This window comes from Botryllus schlosseri, chromosome 6, assembly GCF_051294905.1.
Source record: "Botryllus schlosseri isolate E-star chromosome 6, Bs_hap1, whole genome shotgun sequence".
NCBI lineage: Eukaryota > Metazoa > Chordata > Ascidiacea > Stolidobranchia > Styelidae > Botryllus > Botryllus schlosseri.
Genome location: NC_137241.1, coordinates 19,544,464 through 19,566,079, shown reverse-complemented (window position 1 = coordinate 19,566,079; position 21,616 = coordinate 19,544,464). Strand labels below are relative to the sequence as shown.

Here is a 21,616-nt window from a genome sequence, read left to right as displayed (position 1 = left end):
TTTCTATGTAACATCGATCCTTATCAAATTAGTCACATGGAGGAAGTATACAGAAATGAAATTAAATAAATAAGGGATTAGTATTGATCACGTTGACTTTCGAAATAAAATATTTGATGACTTGGCAATTGACTCGAAAAATTTTCTATTAGTCACGAACCATTCTACATATTCAGACGTCAAGTCTGAGTAAAGTAAAGTAATTTTATGGAGCTGACTCGAGACTCGGCGGATCATTCATCATGCGACCCGAGCTATCCTAACACTGATATATTACCGCAGTGGCTTATTGTATATTCTTTCGCTTCCTGAATATACGAAAATTGAAGACGGTGCTATCAAACATTGTATATTCAAAGTTTCCGGGGATTCATTGTTCATGGTTTAACATGCACATAGACTTGGCGTCAAATCATCGGAAAAGATGATGTCAGGACCAGAGGTGGTCAACACAGTAGTCAATGCTCGTACTCAACCAGAAGGAGAAACAACGTCGTAAATTTCTACCCAATACAAATAGAACTGTCGATTTAATAAAAGGAAACTAAGTATTACAGGCCTAGGCATTATCAAAAACAGAAAACTCCCAAGTAGAAGTGGGTGCAATAGTTTTAAAACACAATCCTTTGAGTAATTACTGTAAGTATAGGCAAAACCTACTTGAGAACTCGAAAAAAGTAGAAATCGCCTAGACTGCTTTACTGACCACCTCTGTACAAGACATCAATGAAACCAAGTTTACAACCAACAGTCGCGAGGAAATATCATCGGGTCCCTGCGTAAAACATGTATCATAAGCCAGACTATATAGTCAAACCATTTGATATCGAACATTCAATTCCTTCTCAATGTAATTCATCGTTGCTCATGATAACGGTTTCATACACGAACGATTGGTTTACTGCGGTGTAATTTGACTCTGAAAAAGAAAATAATTTCGTGAACCGGAGCACTTTTCAGGAATTTAAATTTATCACATGGAAATGGCCATCATCAAAAATATATTATCACTTGCATTCATATCGGATTATTAGATGAGTACATACACTGCAATTTTTTTACATTTGTTTTCAATATAAGCATTAGACAGCAGATTCGGGAGGATAGTGCAGAAGTGGCCAACCTTTTCGGCTAAAGGGCCACATTACATTTACAAACCATGGCGCGTGCCACTTGAATGTTGATGACCTTTTTTGACTCGTCCGTTAGGAGTGGACGGAATTAGGCAAAAACAAGAGTTTTATTACTACGCTATAAAATTGATAACAATACTGTTATGAAAACTTTGTGTGCAACTGTGAAGTGTGCATTCATGTCCTGGTCGCACGAAGCGCAAAATTTTTTCAACTGTAGTGAATGAATTCGACCAATAAATATGTTACTGGCATATATTGTGGTCGCGTCTGTATACCACTGGGCTCATTTGGCAAGGACAGGATTTTTCGGCGTTTAGATATAACAATATTTAGCAAGGTTTCGGTGAACATGCCTGTATCATTTTGTGCAAATGTTTCATCGCCGACGATGTCGCTGTGAGCGCACAAGCGAAGTCGCATGTTGGACGACACGTTATCTACTAGTTACAAGTTCAATTGGACGGAATTCTGTAAATTATGTATATATATAATTTTCAGGAGGAGCTCCAATACTAAATGCAAGAAATCGAGTGACAATAAATCATGCGAATTGCTCTGAAAAATTTTAAGTCAAATCAATCTGCTATGAAATATTCTACTTTATGGTCATATACGAAGATTTGCGATAAATGTGGCTGGCCCCTGGTCAGGGTTGTAACCAAGTCACATGGTTCCGAGTCACGAGTCAATCATACTTTTGTGGTTTTGACTCGAGTCGAGTCGAGTCATTTTCAATTCATCACAGACTCGAGTCCGAGTCCAAGTCGCCGTTTAAAGGGTCAAGTCCGAGTCATGGTGTTATGACTCGAGTCGAGTCCAAGTCACAGTATTGAAGTCATGTTCAACTCATGTTTTCAATCCTGCTTGGGTAATATCGAATTCCTTGTTTGCGAAACATGCTCATTTTGTCCCTATCAGAGTCTTGGCACGTGTTTATTTAGGCAGATAACGGACAGGTCCTGGCCTCATTTACCGATGCTAAAGATAACTTTACTAATCTTAGAACTTAAAATCAAATATCTCTCTTGTCAGTCTGATACATCACCAACACAAGCATTCAGTTTTTATTATGAACACATCGACGATAGTTCATGAATAGCTGATAGAGAACCAACGAATTCACGTCTACATACTATCTGATAGAGAACCAACAAATTCACGTCAAGATACTAGTTGATAGAGAATCAATAAATGCATGTTTATGTAGGGGTATTTACAACAGGCCAGCATGCTGCAAAAGCGTGCATGCAACTATGTGCATTGTGCAGTGACAACAGAACAGATACCCTTTGATTATACTAAAGGTTTTCCCAATTGCATTACAGACTACATCGCAGATACAGCATTGGAGAAATAATTGTACAATGGGGCTGTTCAAAAACATTTTTTCAAATTTTTCGGCTACTTCTTAAAATTGCTAGATTTCCTAAAAAATCAAATTTGACTCAATTCCAACCAGTAGAAAGCAATGCTATGAAAGAAAATTTTAGACTAATTACAAATAGGGATTTTCGAATTTTACCGGCTATCTCATGATATTGTTACATTGTGTAAAAATATGATTCCTAGCAAATTTGACTCAATTCCAACTAGAGAAAGTGAAGTTATTAGAGTAGAATGTTTTGGATGTGAAAAAATAGTCGGCTTACTACTATGTAATTATATTATATGAAAGAATTTCTCACTAAAATACTCCATTTATTTTCAAATCCAAAATATTCTCCTCTCACATCATTGATTCCACTTTTTTTCAAATTAAGCCAGATTCAGTGTTCCTTTTATGCAACATAAGAATTTTATCAAGTAACCACCCAGTAAAATAATAAAGAAGTTATTTTAGAACAGCCATATTGTACAAACATCACACAACATTAGCCATTCATTATTACTCACGTGCACAATGCACATACCTAACAAAACGTCAAATGGACGAGGGGCATTGTGTGTTTTCACAGACAGCAGATCAAATCAATGAGTTACACCTCAAAAATACTAATCTAAATATGTTAAAGCGGCATGGCCGTAGAATGAATCCACATCTACTGAATACACGCTCCACTAGTGCACTAGATGCAGGAATTGACAAGCATTTTTGAATCACACTGAAGAGCATTTAATACTCATTCTTTCTAGTCGCCCAAAAATGCAAAGAATCATCGCCTTCAAATCTACACATGAGCTTATCAGTCTCTTCACCATCTGAGTCATTTCATTGGCTCTAATTGAACTTTGATTCAATTGTTTGCTTGTATAATTGAAAAGTCTTGAGTACTTTAATTGCGGAGGATCTATTACCTCTTCATCACTGGACGGTTTTGTACAATGCATTGCTACTATGTATCATTTTCTGTTGTTTTTACGGCGGCATATCTGATATCAGACAAGTGCAACGAAAGCAGTGGTGACAAATAGCGATGTCGGCAGAATTCGTCGGATGCGTTGATCTAGCCATTAAGATTCGCAAATTTCTTTATCTTCAAGTCATATAAAATAAGCCGAGTCAATGACTTGGGTCGAGTCATGCGTAATGACTCGAGTACAAGTCGAGTCAATCCAAATATTGACTCGAGTCGAGTCGAGTCATTTTCCCATTTCAAGAAAATGACTCGAGTCAAGTCGAGTCATAAAAAAATCGTGACTCGAGTCTGACTCGAGTCATTACAACCCTGCCCCTGGTTATGCCAATCCGTCGGAACTGATGTTGAAGTCATGATCAAATTTAGCGGTCAGGCTAATCAAATTATGGTTTGCCTTGCAATTTTACCTGATGTTATAACTAATTTCCTACAAGTTTTCTAAGCCGTCTGATTCAGAGGTGCATATGCATACTCTCTCGCCAATAGGCATTGACACCACTAATATAATTATACCATAAAGTTGCTTAGAAGGCTTCTGTTTACAGTCTCAATATCAGAGAGACTTAGGGTATATACTTTTGTAATCAAGGCACTGTGTCTGCATGCATCTTATACGAAGATTTATCCTGAATACAGCATTCTTAATACCACATGAAATTTTCGTGTTTCCACATTACTATACGAATGCATACTCGCAATTTATAGATTCACACATCTCTCTATATATAGATATAGCCTATTAGGGGCTGTCACAAACTTATTTCATATATCATATTGAGCTTATACATGAGGCAAAACTAACATAGGCCTACACACATACACTTTTATGTGGCATTGCAACACCCATTTTTCAAAATATTCATCAGAAAGCCGCTGCTCAAGATCAGTCTCATTCATCAAATAGGACAGTTTTAATTTAAGGCGAATGTCTGTGAATCTAGTATGTATGGATAGTATTGTTCAACTCATGTGATTTTACTTACCTTTTTGTTGATGTACGGCTGAATTATATGATGTTCTAATTGATGTCTGCTTCGGTTCTTCATACACATGAGATTTTTTCTTTCTACAAGCTCTGTTTCACCAATATATATAGCTCGTGTTCTGTGAATCATTAACCATATAGGCATACTACTAATTCGAGATTTATGTACTTCCACATAAGCAACGTGCCCGCCGCTACCATGAGCGTCCCGATAACTATAACTGAAATCCACCAGGGACCACCTAAAAACAAAAAAATATTATTTTGAGTGAATTTTCCACAATCCTGTGAAATATTCGAGGATACGGTATATGCATTTTGTCATACATGTGATGAACATAAAATAATAATAATCTTAAATCCATGTATGCACTAAAATATTAATAAAGGTAAGGATATCAGACGATGTTATTTTGTGTATTATGTGTATAGCTTTAGATGCAAGTGAAGAATCTAGTAATATCGACCACACTTTTTTCGTTGAAGACGGTAATCTGCTGGAAAGTGATATAATGGCCGTATACCACAATTTCTGTTAAGAACTTACAGAAAAGTGCTGCTAAACTTCTGCTGATAATAGACTGATATAGGAAACAGCCACTAGACTAGACTAGACATACGATTACATACGAATTTAATGGTCTACTTAAAGGCCGGGGCAAAATCCAGCCCGCGGACAAAATGTGGCCTTCGACACGACTCTGGCCCGCGAAAATTAGGCTTGAATTTAGAACATTAAACCTACTTTGAATACAAATGTGTGAACTAAAATCATAGACCAGTGGTCGGGAACGTATGGCTCGCGAGACATATATGGGTCTTTTCGGTATAAGATATAGCTCTCTGACATATCTTCGATTTTGTATACTCAATGGTATCGATATTGCAGCAACTTGTTAATAAATTTTCATAACGGCCAGAATAATTATTCTAGGTTCAGCATAAACTTTATTCGAGAGGTCAAGATCGTGTCGTGTCCAAGGTTAAGGTCTCGGACCTCTTTACAAAATCCTTAAATTTAAGTTGCTGTAGCGCCAGCGACCAATATCCCTCGCGAATTCGATGTACCCGATATCGAGCGCTGCGTAATCTTGGATTGCATCGTACGTTTGTTGATCAAAGAGAATATCAGACGCCTATATGACAATCTAGTTTTCAAATACATATTTGTCTTCCTGATCTACCCCGAGAAATTAACTGCCGTGGAAGTGACATTCCAATTACAAATCCAAATTACAAGCAACGCTTCGCTCTCCACGTTTTCAATTCAGAATGGTTTTTCTAGTGGACTACTGCTTTTAAAATGTAGGCGTGCATAATGCAACGTTTATGTTACCGCCGAATACTTTAAGAATTGATAGGTCGATCAATATTTAGATTTTCGGAATCAGTGCTACAATTATATTAGATTTATATCAGCTATAAATTCGGAGACATTGGCGATGAATTGCGCCATCACAGTATTAGTAGCCTACAAGTTTTTACAGAGAACATATGGCACCCACGACTAATCACATGTAGTGAGTTCGAATTAGTACTATGACGTCACCAATTTTCAATTATGACGTAACAATCGATCGACATGTACGGCTCTTTGGGAGTTAAAATAGAAAATACAGGGCCGACATGGCTCTTCAGAGGGAAAATGTTCCTGACCACTTCCATAGACTATCAAAACTGCACCGCAAATGCTTATTCATATGTATACGCCCTATAGTTCAGTGTTTCCCAGCCTTTTTGTCTTCATTCCCCACTTAAAATTTATTCCGAGTCTTTATTCCCCACTACCCAAAACTTTTTGTCATTGCGAAGCAGCTATTTGCTTGATTGAGTACACAAGACACACAATCATACCAATGCGCAAATCAATCGCCTATAACTGCAATATGAAACGTATTCTGAACAGGCCTGGGTAAAATCGAGTACCTGAGTGATTCCATTCTGAAGCACGTATTACGCTTCGAGTCGAGTGTTCGAGAATCACTTATTATAACGTCACATGAGAATGTACTATGTCAAAGTTCAAATATGTACCCTTTATGCCCCCACAAAGGATATAATATCTGTTATCCGTTACATTAAGGATATTTTGGTATTTTTTCGACCGTACCGATTTCATTGTACTTCTTGACGATGCTGTAGGATGATCATGACTTCGATGTGTTATCTCCAGTAACGTTCGTAGCTTTGTACTGTGTCTCGTAAGTTGCGACACGGCTAATCAAGGTTTCAAGGCGTCCTTCGTGGAAAATAGTATCAAAACTATAATTCTCGTAAGTAAATAAACTTTCAATTGCGAGGAGCGTGTAATTTCAGTACTCTAAATTAATCGTCTTTCTCTAGTCGACTCGAATCATTAAAACAGGGCCGGCCAACCCGTGGCCCGCGAGGTAATTTTAGAAATTAGTAATATTACCAAAATGGATTGGCCAGATTGTTAACTTGCATGGCCAACCAAAAATTTGATTAGTCTGGATGCATCACTGGGAATGTGACGACTAAAATATCAGTTTCGACGCATTGGCAAATCCATATGGGCAGGTCAAATTTTTGTAGATCTTCGTACATTACAATAAAGCAGAATATTCTGCGGTAGATTTATCTAAAGTAAAATTTTTCCTCAAACTTCCCGAAATGTGTTGTCACTCGATTTCTTGCTTTTAATATTGTTACCCCCTCTTAAAAATGAAAGGACGCCTATTGTACGAGATTAAGTCTAATTATATTCGCAATTACGAAAGAAAGTGTCGTCCAACATGCGACCTTGCCTTTGCGCACACATAAAGACCGTCGGCGATGAAACATCGGCATAAAGAGATTGACGCATAATGGCCGAAGCTTTCTATATCGATATCGATATGTCAAGGTACCGAATAGTCCAGTTCGTGCAAACTGGGCCCAGCACAATATGCAGCACCCCCTCAATATAATCTAGTAACAATGATATTAACCTATAAAGTTTGAAAAAATTTCGCGCTTGGCGCGGCCAATGGCCCGCGCGATGATTCGTCAATAGAATGTGGCCCTTTGGCCAAAAGAGTTGCTCAGCCCTGCATTAAAATTAATTTTCGATTCAGATTCGAGAACTCGAATCATTGAGCCCAGCCCTAATTGTCAACCGATACCCGGTAACCATCTAAATTTATGTATGTATAAGGGGTTTTATGGTGCTCGACTACTAAGGTCTTGTGCACCAGGCCTGGGGGAGCTAATAGTTGAATCATATACGTCTACACAATACAACAAATTCTATGACTGGATTAACCATACGCGGATCAGTCAACAGACAGTCCAAGTTAAAGCTCACACTGCTCTGTTCAGCTACATTTTTTAAATATTGTCTCTGGTGATAGTATCGAGGACACGCTAGTAGGAAATGTTCGACAGTTTCTGGTACGCGCTGCACGTTTCGCATAGACCATTGTCATGACAACTCATGCGATGGAGGTGATAGTTCAATTTACAGTGTCCAGTTTGTAGTCGCAATATAATGGATGATTCCCTCCGCGACAAATTCCGTGGACGGGGAATGCACGAGAATGGTGCGTGTAAACGTAGGTACGAAGAGTCTTGCTCGATGTCGTTCAATTCCGACATCCACTTCTCAATACATATTCCATTGATGTGTGACTTTATTTCGGCAAGTGACATAATGATTTCGTTTTCGTCGTTGGATCCAGGTGTGCCAGAGGCGAGTTTTGCGAGTTCGTCTGCCCTTTCATTGCCTCGTATTCCTGTGTGAGCGGGAATCCAAATGAACGTCACTTGTACTCCCTTTGTTGCCAGGTCTCTGCAGAGTAAGATAATAGTTTCAGTTAAACTGTTCGAATCGCCATTATTTTTGATGGACATCAATGCGCTTTGACTGTCGGAGAATATCGCTAACTGTTTGGACGGCATACATGCGTTGCTCGCCCAATTTAAACTTAACATAATTGCATATAATTCCGAGGAAAATATCGATTGTTTGGCGTTGCGCGTGGCCCAATGAGAATATTGAAGTTCTTCGACCCAAAATGCTGCACCACCGCGCGTATTTGTTTTCGAACCGTCGGTGTATACTTTCGTATAGGTACGATAGCGCGTCGCAATGTAATGTTCACATTCCTGACGTATGTATTCAGGATGGTGTGTCCCGCAGGTGATACGCGTTAATTTCATATCGACGGCAAGCTGTTCATTCACCCAAGGCGGCACTGTACTCGGTTTCCTAGACTGTAAAATAATATTTTGGATAGACGCGGATCTGGTTTTCATATGAAACGTAATAAACTGATGCGATTCGGAATAGAATTCGTGCCAAGATTCTCGAGTTAGTGATATGCAGGGGTGGTTTGGAGTTGCCATAATAATACTGCGATACTTATAACACGCTTGAAGCTGTCTTATGTGAATTGGTGGTTCACCGCAGGAATGCTGCAAGGCGTAGACTGGCGTGCTCATCATAGCCCCACAGCATCTAAATTTAGTTAAAGCGTTATTGCACGTCACACCGCTCGTGCTGGATGCGTTTGTGACGCCATCCGGATTTCAAAATGAACTTTTATGAATAACGCGCACTATAATTTTCGATACATACATTCCAGAGCAGTTAATTGGGAGCAGTAATTGCGCATGTGTCTTCGTAAATATGCAGACCGTCCTGTATATGTCTAACAAATGGGTCTATTACCCACCAGAAACCATCGAATTCCCCACCTCTTGGGAACCACTGCCCTAGATGAACCACTTGACACACAATCTAAGAGTAACATAACATTATTCACATGTATCATTCGTTATCCCGTCGCAACTATGATCATAGAGCAGCAGAGCAGGGAGTTAGCGATGTTTTTGACTTGCTCTACGCTGTTGCACACATTTCGGCTGCGAAGAAGAGCTTTTGCACGGAAACGAGTTCTCATGAAGGTAGATAGTTATAGAAAATCTCGTAACCCCGTTTCTAATTCGAAGGTTGTGTTTGTCGCATAAGTGAAAAAAGCAAATCACAATATATTCCTCATAACATGAGAATCTACGCTTCTACGGCCTTCATACGTAGTAAAATATGGAACTGTGTCGCGTTAAAGTTCTGTAAGTCAATTTTAAAATAGTTTTTACCTGGTTCCATCGTTGGTTCAATAATATGTATAAACGTGTAGTTTGCGGACTGCGACAGCAAAATGTCATCGAGATCATTGGGCGTGGCTGTCACTATCGAAACGCTAGAAAAAGAACTTCAATATATTACAATTAATAAATATAATATAAATTGATATATTAAATGATGCAATTTTGATGGTGACGCCATACTATGACTGATTTATTGCGATTTGATAAGAAGTGCCGAAATCTAAAGAAAGGTCTCCAGTCAATGGGTGTTGTGATAAAGTAAACATAACTATCAAAAATATAAAGCGTAAATGACAAATTATTCCAATCACATTTCGTTGCTCCGGTGACGCTCCGCTCATATCATAACATAGTTAGAGCATAACTGTATCTTTCAGTAGCTCGTAATGCCGAATTATAACCGCTATAACTGGCGGATTTCTGTCTTGTAACTTGATTTACTCGACAATTTCACGTTTCCCCGGTCCCCAAAACTACAGTAATACTTTCGTCGTTGTAAATGGAGGCCCTGCACGAAATTAATTGCAATGACGACACATACACAGAATAAATACCGATTTTGTTGACTTACATCGAAATTGAACTTGCTATATATTCGTCGCCTTTCTCGGGATTGACTTTACTTTCTGCATTCTCGGACAATAGCTCTAACTGGCCATGATCCACTGTATCAATATTATCGGTACCACGTCTTACAATGACGAACAAACAGCTGTAATGTATGCAAATTTCAAACGACGTTTACGTCGGTAATCTTGTCGTATTTCACCTGATCAGTCCGTTCCTTTCATTAGGCACATACACAACAACGCTGTGTGTACCATCAGAAACACTTCCAGACGAGGCACCGGAAGGCTGTAAGACCTGATAGGGAGCTACAAAATAACGGGAAAAGATACTCAATATGGATTTATTTTGTTGCCTATAGCCTACATTGCGTGATTGTGGTTTACCTGCTACGTCGGCAATGCACTCCCCTCGCGCGGTCACAGCGTCACTGGTACAATTGGCTGTTACTGAGACCTCAAACGTCATTTTAGTGTTAGGATCAACTTTCGTTTTATAGGAGTAACCATCCTTAATTGGATCTAATATAATCGTGTTCGAGAGCGGAGATATATTCGAGGAATCTCGATCGTGGACCGGAGTGAGGGTTTCCTTCACCTGAACGTGAAAATGCCGGTTAACTATGCTATAGTTGCGGCCCGGGATGCTAATTTGAAGGTTTCATAATTTATAGTTGATAATTTATAGTTGAGTCTGAAATGTTCGTACAAAGCTTAAGTGTACATGCGGGTTGACATAACAGTTGAAAATTGTTCTCATAATTATTCTAATGACTTTAGCATTTTTGCGCTTCCCCCAATTTACCTTCAGCCATCCGTCATTGTTACGTGTAGTGCGATATCGAATATATTTACAAGAGCCGCCATCAGCATGGCCACTTATTAATGACAGGGTGTGCTTCACAACTATTAGTAAGCCTATGCGCGGTCTGCGGTAACGACGCGTTATATATAGATCTAAGATTCCATGTAAAACAAGAGGTGTTTTAAAATACTCTGTGTAAAACATGCTTAAAACACTGCTTCAAACAGGTGCCATTTCAGCTATTTTTTTTTTCAAAGTTGTACGTCATAATTGTGTAAATACTTTCGAAACAATGTGAAGTATAAACCATTCGACGACTTGCACTAGATATAGTCGACGTGTATGCGATATGCTTGTTGTTTGCGGTATCCGTGGTGTTTGTCGAGTGTCGACTACTAAGGTCATGATCATTTGCACCAGGTCAATTGTTCTTCATGTTTATTCCGTAGCTGTCGACTTGTAACACAGCCCACTTCCAGGCTTGTATAAGACACCGCCTGCACGGATGAGATGGCGAGGAGAAGCCTAGTTAAACCTCTAACACTTGGGTTGGAATTTTGGAGTTGACCTAGGTCTTGGGTGAGGATAGGGCTACGGTGTTAGTATAGGGTTGCCATACGTCCGGAATTTCCAGGACATGTCCGGAATTTCCAGGACATGTCCGGAATTTCACTGAAAAATCTTCGTCCGGGAGGAATTTATAAAATATGCCTAAATGTCCGGAATTTTGACGGCTTGAAGCAGGCTCAAACGTTTTTCGTAAATCAACATAAACAATATTATATTCAAGCAGATTTATGCTATTCAAAATTGTTCTTCGCGCCGCGAGCGAGGTAATGCAACGTATATTGATATTAGTATGGGCACCAGGCACCATCCTCGCCAAAATGCAATCATAATAAATATAAAAACCATGACTGACTGAAATAAGTCTGATTGTAATCGCAATTATAAGCTATAACGGTATATTCCTAGAGTTGGTTAAGGCCGATCGGATGCTTCAGTCACAGACAGCGGCAGTGTTGGGATCAAGTCACTACCTTCGAGTCACGAGTCATTTCGAGTCATTGCACATTTTGACTCGAGTCAAGTCCAGTCAATCGATTTTCAAAGGTGATTCGAATCAAGTCAAGTCACTCGATTTTTGGAGGTGACTCGAGTCAAGTCGAGTCAAGTCAAGTCAAGCCACGAGTCAAGTCACAATTCAAGTCAAGTTGCCTTTTCGAAGTATAAGGCTTATGCTTATGTCATTGCATTTTGCCAGCTGTCTGAAATACAGATTGAGTGGTCATTGTTTCTGAATCGATGAACGAATATAGAGTTAAATATATACAATACACGCAAGAAGGCGCTGTATCGCTCACATATGCGTAGAAATGCTAAACTACGAAAGTAATTCCATAGACTCAGTTTATATTTACCAGCCAAAATAGAGAATAGAGAAACGAATTGACTAGATGCAATACATTACCCCTTTACAAATTGATATGATACAATTCGAGCCTGCGCCAATGGTTGAGGACTATATAACCTATACTCGAATTCAATTTCAATAAAACAAGAGGTTTGGTTAAGGTAAGAACAGAAATAGACAATTTGCTATTAAATTACCTCACTATACTAGGTTATGACAGCGTAAGCTGTAAGCTTCGATCATTTCGTTTGAGGTCAATTAATTTGTGAAAAAACAATGGAGGCTCAGTAAAACGGACGATCATTGAATGATTGGTCGCTCTTACGGGTTACACCAGCGTTTCGTGAACAATCCGACCATATGTAAGATACAGTGATTTTTATCGACATCGATTGCTTGATGACTTGAAATTGACTCGTGAATATTGGTCCTAGTCACGAGTGAATCCACATTTCTGATACGCCGAGTCAAAGTCAAGTCACGTCATTTTAGCAAAGTGACTCGAGTTAAGTTAAGTCATACGAAAAAGGTGACTCGAGTCATCCCAACACTGGACAGCGGTTCCAAATCCTGGGGTCGTTCGTCTTTATCTGGGGATCGCGATGATGTTGGACGTAGGCCTAATCAGCTTCCTAGGCCGTGAGTAAGTTTGGGCAAGCTGGATTTTTTTAGTAATCAGCTTATCAAGTTTTGAGCTTTGCCACGGAACATTTTCAAGTAGGAAATGAGGTCGTGACAGTGGTCGTTGGAAATCACCGAATGTGCAACCTGTTGGTGCATTTAATAGTGGCCTAATATATGGAAGAATCAATATTATTGACAGAATTCAACCATTAAATTTAACAGCCAAATGCTTATAGCAAGTTCCCAACAAGTTATATCGACTACCCTATGATGGGCCAAGATCAGTGCTTTTTTGGGCGGAAGGGGGGAGAAAAAATGAGGAGCAAGTAGCAATTACCAGAGCTCACATTACAGATGACCCAATCCACGACCTATGTTCCACTCCATACCTGTGTACAGTGTATATATAGTGTATGTATACAGTTGATGGGCAATGCTTTGCTAGTATGACGTCATATTGAAGGTCAATGTGTTACACCTCATTTTAAAATCCGCTAGTAGGCGCTAAAGAGTGTCCGGGATTTGCTTCACGAAAATATGGTAACCCTATGTTAGTATGACGATAAAAGGTAGTCAAGTACGTATGTTTCAAATATAATATAAGGTAATTATGCTAGATGAAATTCGTCATGCTTATGCGTTTGTTGATCACGCTCTTGAAAATGGTCGTGATGGGTTTGGAATCACTATATAGCACCCATAAATCACAAGACTTTGAATCGGATCACTGCTGATTTGAAACGATTCATGAAATCGGTGAACCCAAAAAAGTACCAATGGAAATTGCCGTTGGTGAATTTCATGCGACTCCAGGGTTGTTTGGATAGGGTTCTCAATCGTCTTAAGAATGGGACGATACTGCAAATACTTCAGTCGCGCAGAATAACCTATTTCTGGGTAACATTGATCATAAAATGGGACAAGTCAACAAGTTGTTGCTCTATCCCACACAGTATAGTGGGGACTTATCTCAGTGATTATGTACGTAAAATAGTTATTGTGTACACGAACCACATTCGAATATATCATGCCGTGCACTCGCGCGAACGCCTATATTACAATTTCATATGTTTCTGTTCTTCTGTATGAAATCATGGCTATATTAACAAAAAAATATGTGTCTTATGATTTGATTTATATTGATTTTTCTATTTTTGTTTTAATCGTAACCCTATTAATATCCGATCTGCTTGTTGAAAAGGATTCGTGTTGCATACCCACGTTACTGGCAATCGCTGGTCCAATGCCATTGTGATTTACCGGATTTAACGACGAGAGGGCTCGTTAATTTCGACAAATGCATACCTTGAACAAAATAATATCTTCGGTATGAGTGTTCTGAGTTGAGTTCCAACGGACTTCACAATAGGATTCGGTCGGTTTTCCGTTTATCTCCGTCACAGATATATTAGTAGCTGGATTCGGTGTGACCGGAAGCATTGTGCTGTCTCTGAGTTTGACGATGCAATCATCCGGGCAAACCGTTACATAATGTGGTTGATGCTTGTTCAGGTGTTTACTATTACTTCTTGAATATAAAGATACTGTATGTACTCACTTTAATGTCTTTGGTTGGTCGTTACATTGCGAATTCTCTCAATGTTACTCTCACTCTGAACCTTTGCAGTTGCAAGAACACACGGCTGTGTCAAATCTGGATAACACGTGCCCTCGATCCTGTAGTACGTACCAATAATAAATATAGCAAAAAGGAGCATATTTTATGGTGTGATTTACGAGTGGTTTATTCCAAGAGACTGATTGTTTGCTTTCCATAACAATTGCACCACCACAGTATCGTCTGCGCAGCCAACAACAGCGGCATCAATGATGATCGGACTCCCGAAAACTAAGAAACATGCTAAATCGGCTATAGCCTACTTCCAGTTGTTTCATGAAAATAGTACTGACCTCGCAATCTTGTTGCCTTTGAATCCATTCGAACCTCGTTGTCTCTACCCACTTGATTCATTGCCATACAGATATATGTTCCGTCGTCGCTACTTATAGCGTCTTCGATACTTAATGTCGCAGTGGCATCAATTTTCTTCTGGTTGACTCCCGGCATATCTGAATCTTCACTGACATCATCGCCGTTTTTAGTCCAGCGAACTGTGGGCGTTGGGATTCCATTCGCTTTGCATTCAATATTGCGAGGACCACGCGTTACAGGTGAAGACACTTCGTTCGAGACTTCGCTGATAATCGAGGCAGGATCTTATATTGAGAAGATTGAATTCATAAAACTGGATTTGTCTTTGTCGCTGCTTCCAATTAAAACATATTTCATACACTGCCAGCTGGGATTTTAGGGATGGATTTTCAATTGTCGCAGGTAACCAGTTACAAGTATATTTGCAAAAAAAATTCTTTCATCTGTAACACTGGTAAACAAAATGAAAAAAAAATAGTCAGAACATCTGAGAGCCGTTTCTGGGTTTTTTGAGGTTGCTGAGTACGAATATAATATTAGTTTTGTCAGATGGGCTCTTTGTCAGAAGATATTCATAACCCTGAAAAAAACAAAATTACAGTATTTACCCTTAAATATTTCACTTGTTAGGAAGAGAACCGTAGTTTTCTTCTAATTTTATACTGATCATAAATAGCTAATTGTCTGTGAAGAACCGTTATGTCATTTTCAGTCATTCTATCAATATTAACATGACATGATGCAAAATATTTGTTTGTCAAAAAAGCAGTTTGTCAAGCCTAAAAATTGTACTTTTGCTCAACGGAAATACATATTCTCCTGTATTGATTGGTCTTCCTACCAAGATTAAAGAGAAGTACAAAGCTGTAAAATTTGTCCTACAATACTCATACAATACTTATATGCGTCTCATTTCCTTTGACTGGTAAATGGATAATTTTCCGCTGAGTCAACAAAGTGGGTATACCTAGTAGCCAGTGACGTGCGGTGCGGTTCATGACCGGGGAGGCACACACACACACACGTAAATTACCTAATAAATACACACAAACACGTGGATGACAACATAAGCAAGAGAAACAGGTAGGCGAGAGCGTTTTCTTTGCACCCTGTTAGCCGTTGCGATTATACATTATACAAGACGCATTTAATTTGTTTCCTTTAGTGAGATATTCAGTTATATACAGATTGCTCAACGAAAAGGATGAAACGAAAATCACAAAAATATTTTATTTCAGACCCTAATTTTGGTTTTATATTCTTTATTGCCAGTTGCTCTCCTAATCTCCTTTTTACAAGATGGAAATAGGCAGTGGACACTGCATCAGGAAAACATAATGTGCCGCACACTTACATCACCGAGCGAGATAGTGTAATGGTTATGCGTCCGGCTTCTCGAGCGGTAGGTCGTGGGTTCGATCCCCGGCCGGGTCATACCAAAGACTCGAAAAATGGTATCCGCAGCTATCCTGCTAGGCGCTCAGCAATCACGGATAGCATGGAGGAGAAAAAACGGGGGCGCAGACTAGATGACCTCATGGGGCCGTATCGCAACTCCGTCGCCAAAGCATCTCGATGGTGCAGGCGAGAAAGAATATCATATCTCTCTCTCTCTCTCAAACTTGGCTTAGGACATCATTAAGACTGTGTAAAATCAGGATTAGATTGATGATTTTGATTGGGGATGCAGATTTACTTGAATCCAGATTCCCAAATGTATAAATGCTGATTAAGTTAGCGACCTGACGTTTATCACATTATCCATCTTCACACGCAGCCTAACTAGGCTACTATAGTCGCCATCTGTTCCAAGCGGTGTCTCACAATAGCCTAGAAGTGGGACGTGCTACTAGTCGTCAAATACAAATATGAAATCATAACATAGAATATCGACCTGGTTTGAATGACTATTGCAGTCGAATGCGCTATAACGACCACAAACACCGACAGCGCACGCTATGTAAGTATAGCTATCACATACCAGCATTTAGGGCTGTGTAGGTATGGGTTCAAAATACATAGCAGCTACATCAGTAAGGGAATTTATTAGCTCCGCATTACGTATTGGCCTTCGCTCCACTACGCTGCGATTGTCCGATTGTTAGCGAATAGGGCATGAGGCAGAACCGTTTGTGCCTAAGTGGCTATTGTTTCCCTGCGATAGCATTGTCTGTAATAAAGCCGAATGTCACATTCTTTGGCGATTTTGAGCGGGTTCTGGTGCTCTGATGCGAAATATTTGTTTGTCAAAAAAGCAATTTGTGAAGCCTAAAAATTGTACTTTTGCACAGTGGAAATACATATTCTCCCGTATCAATTAATCATTCTACCGAGATTAAAGAGGAGAATAAAACTATAAAATGTGTCAATGGAAGGCTTAACTACAATATTCATATGCGTCTCCTTTGTTTTGACTCGTGAATGGATAATTTTCCGCTGAGTCAACAAAGTGGGTATACCTAGTAACCCCATCAAACGAGAAGCCTAAATCTGGTATCTGGTATATTCGAATACCGATGACAGATTCCTATTTCACATTAGGAAGGAGTTCACTGCATGTTATTTCTCCTAAGATGTAATAAATAAAGCTTTTTAGATGATCATAAAGCACCCAACCACAAACAGTTGGTCCGAAAATTCGTATCTGCATATCGAAAATTTGATCACAGACGTGAGCATAAAAGTTCACTTCCTGTAATGACATATTGATATATTTCCTGATCATCTTGTTGATTAGCAAGGGGAGAGGTTCTACCCAGTTTACAGGCGAAAATCTTACAAAAAACAATTGTGATATAAAATATATCAATAATATTATATTCCAACTGATTATTTCAGATTTACAATAGGTGGTTGACGTAAAACTGAATGAATTAATGCCACGCTATATGAGTATCTAGGTAAATACTTATACACATGACTGGAGTTTATTATGTACACGATATCCGCGAAAGTCTGTAACTATGATAAATCTATTCCCCTGAATATATTGCTGTTGCTGTACTTTGATTTAAAAGAGTCTTCTGTGTGTAAAAATAACAAGTAGATTGAATTTCTAAACTTTATAGTACGACTGAGCCTTTTTATATCTAGTCATTACCGCGAAAATGGGAGATTTTGGTCAAAATAGCCCCATGGGTTATCTCCACAACAAGAGCCAATTTAAAAAAAAATCGGAATAAGTGCCCTTCAGAACCCCCAAAACTACTGTTACTTTGTCTTCCTAAAAATATGTGTTGACCAGACATGGGGTGATTACTTCATGAATGTAATCGATTGCGATTACGATTACTTCTGAATCACGCGATTACGATTACGATTACGATTACAGCAAAATCAGGAAGTAGTCGATTACGATTACGATTACATTGGAAAAGGAATCACGATTACTCACGATTACATTTATTTTGCTTCTTAGAATTAATCTTACAAGATATAGTGAAGACAATATAAGGATTGCGTCGGAAAGGCCTAATGAGATAACAACACCTTTCTCAATAAATGATGCGCTATTTGCTTGTTACGTCATAATGTACCAATTGCCCAACTTATAATAAGGGACGAGTTATCGCATCCAACGATTTGCATTCTTGCCAGGTCCGTAACTGACGCACCCCAAACTTTCCAATAGGGTGATGAGAGCGCTGAAGAGGACTCAAAAGTATTTGGTAAAACCAACATTAATTATAGAGTATTTTAGTGAGATTTGATTAACTTGAACATTTTTTTCGGGCTTCGCGATTTAAATGTCTCATGATAGCGTGATTTTGAAATGCATACCTCTCACCCTCATGAAAAAAGTATGCATAATTTACAGGAATAAGCATTTCGGTGCCGGTCATTACCAAGCCACGACATATCAAAAGACAATGCAGTTTCGGCCAACATGCGATTCCATAAGAAGTGTATTACTAAAGAAAAACCTTGGCTAAAACTTTGAGCATGTGTCCATTGTCAATAGCCGCGCTGGGTGTGCGTGACTAATAATCCTATCCTTAAAATATGAGCCCACAATACAAATGCCACCCGGGCCACCCACAGAGGAATAAAGACAGGGCAATTATTTGTGCTTGCGTCTCACGAACGTTTTTCTCTTCGTCATCTACGTTTTGGTGACTGCAATATCTTTTGATGTTATATATAACAGACCGGAGGTCACGAATTACCAACATACAATAAAGTAATTAAATCAACATACCAGATGATATAAATATGAATTACGTGCCCTCAGCTCCACAGGTAAATCTGACTATCGGGGGCTGAGAGAGGCTTAAAAATGAATAGTAATATAATGCAATTACTAATATTATTGACAATAATTCAGTCTTCAACATGAAAATTGACCATCTTATTAGGGCCCAAGACCAACGTTCGGAGTGCGGGACGAATTGCTGTTTTGGTCCTTATTCTAGCTACAATCCACGCTATCACGGCATATATGCGCATGGTTATGGCAGCAGGTATAGAATTGCGAAATAACGATTGGCGCCCGTTCAAAGTATAGGGTCATATGAGAATAAGATAAAGGGACCATAAAAGTCTGCCTTCTACTTAATACAGATACTACACGCTGCCGTTACGAGAAACGGCAAAGAACGGTTCGGTTATGACATACATAAGAAGCTGTTGATTTTGAATGCTTCGTTGTGGAAATTGTGATGTTTTTTTTATTGGGCGAGTACAAAATTCCAAATCTTTGCTCGGTGTACGTACGTACGTACTAGGGATGGTGTGAACCTCAGAAAGGTTCAGGTTCGTGTGAACGTGCACCTTTGTGAAAGATTCTGTGTGAACACGAACGTGAACCTCATGACGTCACGTGACGTCGTATTTCTAATTCCAACCCCGCATTTTAGTGAAGCTATAGCCTATATTAATGTACACGATACCTATAGCGATGACGCGGGCAACATAATGCTACTATGCTAAAGTACAAATTGACGTTTTAAACGTCGGTAAATTTTTCAACTGGAGCAATTAATTGGTATAATAATCCCTTAAAATCAGTATCTTCCGTCGCTTTGCCAACAATTTCGACGAGGACTTGCAAGGGAATATAAGCTTACGCCTTACCGGTCCAGGCCAGCTCGACAATGTATTCGGCGACTGAGTATGGTGACGTTAATATTGATAAACGGGATTCTTTACTTGCTACCGATATTACCCCATTAACAAATTATACAGCAGTAGCCAACGCCCCAATCCCACGGATTTTATTTTTATGATACAATAAACATATGAAGTCAAGATTGACCACATTCACCTGCTAGATTTTTTACATTAGACAACGATATCAATTCCTTTGATTGGTCAAATAAGCATAATTCTCTGGCTACATGTAGTGCATCTCGCTCTTGATGTTGTGTCAATGCTGGTCAAGCTCACAGCAGAGAGTCACTAAATATTCACAAACGGAATGCTGGTTATTTCGAGCAGAATTTTTGAGATTCTCAAGGTGCATGCTCGTTTAGTGTTGATTTTCTTTATGCTGCCAGCGCCATGCATTGCATTGAGTGGCCAGCAGTTGAAGTGCAATAAATTTCAACCAAAGCTGTTATAATGAAGTGAAAACTGTAATATGTGAAAAAAGGTTTACAGTTCAGAACCTAGCAAGGTTCGTTTGTGAACGTGAACCTCTAAATTTCTGAGGTTCAACACACACAGAACGCGAACGTGAACCTCACGTTCACACCATCCCTGGTAGGTACTGCCTAGGCCTGCTGCTAGCCAAACACCAACAGACAAATTGCGTTTAACTATAAGCATAACCTTTATACATAAGTTACCATTTGCAACTAATAGGCAGAATGGTGATTATTATCTTGCTGCGAGGTAGTGGCGTCTGGAGTGTTGCGATAACCTGATATATCGCACGGCAGGTGTTCTTACAATCACACTACAATGTACGTCGAATATCTATTTACATACAATGTGTGGATACCTCTGACGCAATCATGAGCGAAGCTAATACTTCTGACGTAATGATGAGCAGTGGTATTTGTAAATCAGACGTTTGTGCTATCATTAACCTGGTATAATACCTTTTCCTTGTTCGCGAATGTTGAGTTTATGTCATAGTCCTTGTACAAATAAAAGTAATCGCTCTTTCACAAAGGAATCGATTAGATATGGGAAGTAGTCGATTACGATTACGATTACTTCGGAATTTTTTCGAATGTAATCGATTGCGATTACGATTACTTGAAATTGCTGTAATCGTCGTAATCGATTACGATTACTAATCGTGATTACCCCATGTCTGCCCTGAACTACTTTTTACTTTATAGAAACCAAATTAGTTCATCTAGACTGAGTGCTGTTCAGGTAGATGTTTAAGTAGTAGTTGAACATTACCACCACTTCAGTAGGTACTGCAAGTTGCTAAATTCTACTTGAGTACCTCGAAAAAGTACAAATATTCAACAGATATAATATCTCAAAAACCCGATGTGACAGAGCAAAAATAACGTCAGATTCGTATTTAGCGCCCACAAATTAGGTATAGTTGGCCTATATAAAAGTATAAAAGTCCTTGCGCAAAAATCATGTAGACCATGTGTTATTTCTCGTATCTAATCGATTTCTCTGTAAAAGATCGAACGATCACTTTTTTCTACTAAAATACTATGACACAAACTGAACAGTGAACACTGAACATACATCCGAGAACCAGTAATAGTGGAA

The 21,616-nt window shown here is 39.1% G+C and overlaps 3 protein-coding genes across 4 annotated transcripts in view; 1 reads left to right on the top strand and 2 right to left on the bottom strand.

Annotated features, from left to right (window-relative positions):
- Positions 1-21,616, top strand: part of LOC145441419 (receptor-type tyrosine-protein phosphatase epsilon-like) — a 251,311-nt gene that overhangs the window by 180,314 nt on the left and 49,381 nt on the right. The window lies entirely within an intron of this gene.
- Positions 329-14,518, bottom strand: LOC145441424 (uncharacterized). The gene is made up of 7 exons (XM_080319280.1): positions 14,305-14,518; positions 10,544-10,754; positions 10,360-10,465; positions 10,162-10,302; positions 9,579-10,098; positions 4,477-4,720; positions 329-919 (listed from the first exon to the last, which is right to left on the bottom strand). The coding sequence occupies exons 1-5, from the start codon at positions 14,437-14,439 to the stop codon at positions 10,041-10,043; spliced, it is 651 nt and encodes a 216-aa protein (XP_080175406.1). The 5' UTR covers positions 14,440-14,518; the 3' UTR covers positions 329-919; positions 4,477-4,720; positions 9,579-10,040.
- LOC145441764 (uncharacterized) lies at positions 14,559-15,238 on the bottom strand. Its single transcript, XM_080319703.1, has 3 exons — positions 14,911-15,238; positions 14,737-14,848; positions 14,559-14,676 (listed from the first exon to the last, which is right to left on the bottom strand). Exons 1-3 carry the CDS (start codon positions 15,065-15,067, stop codon positions 14,559-14,561), a joined length of 387 nt encoding a protein of 128 aa, XP_080175829.1. The 5' UTR covers positions 15,068-15,238.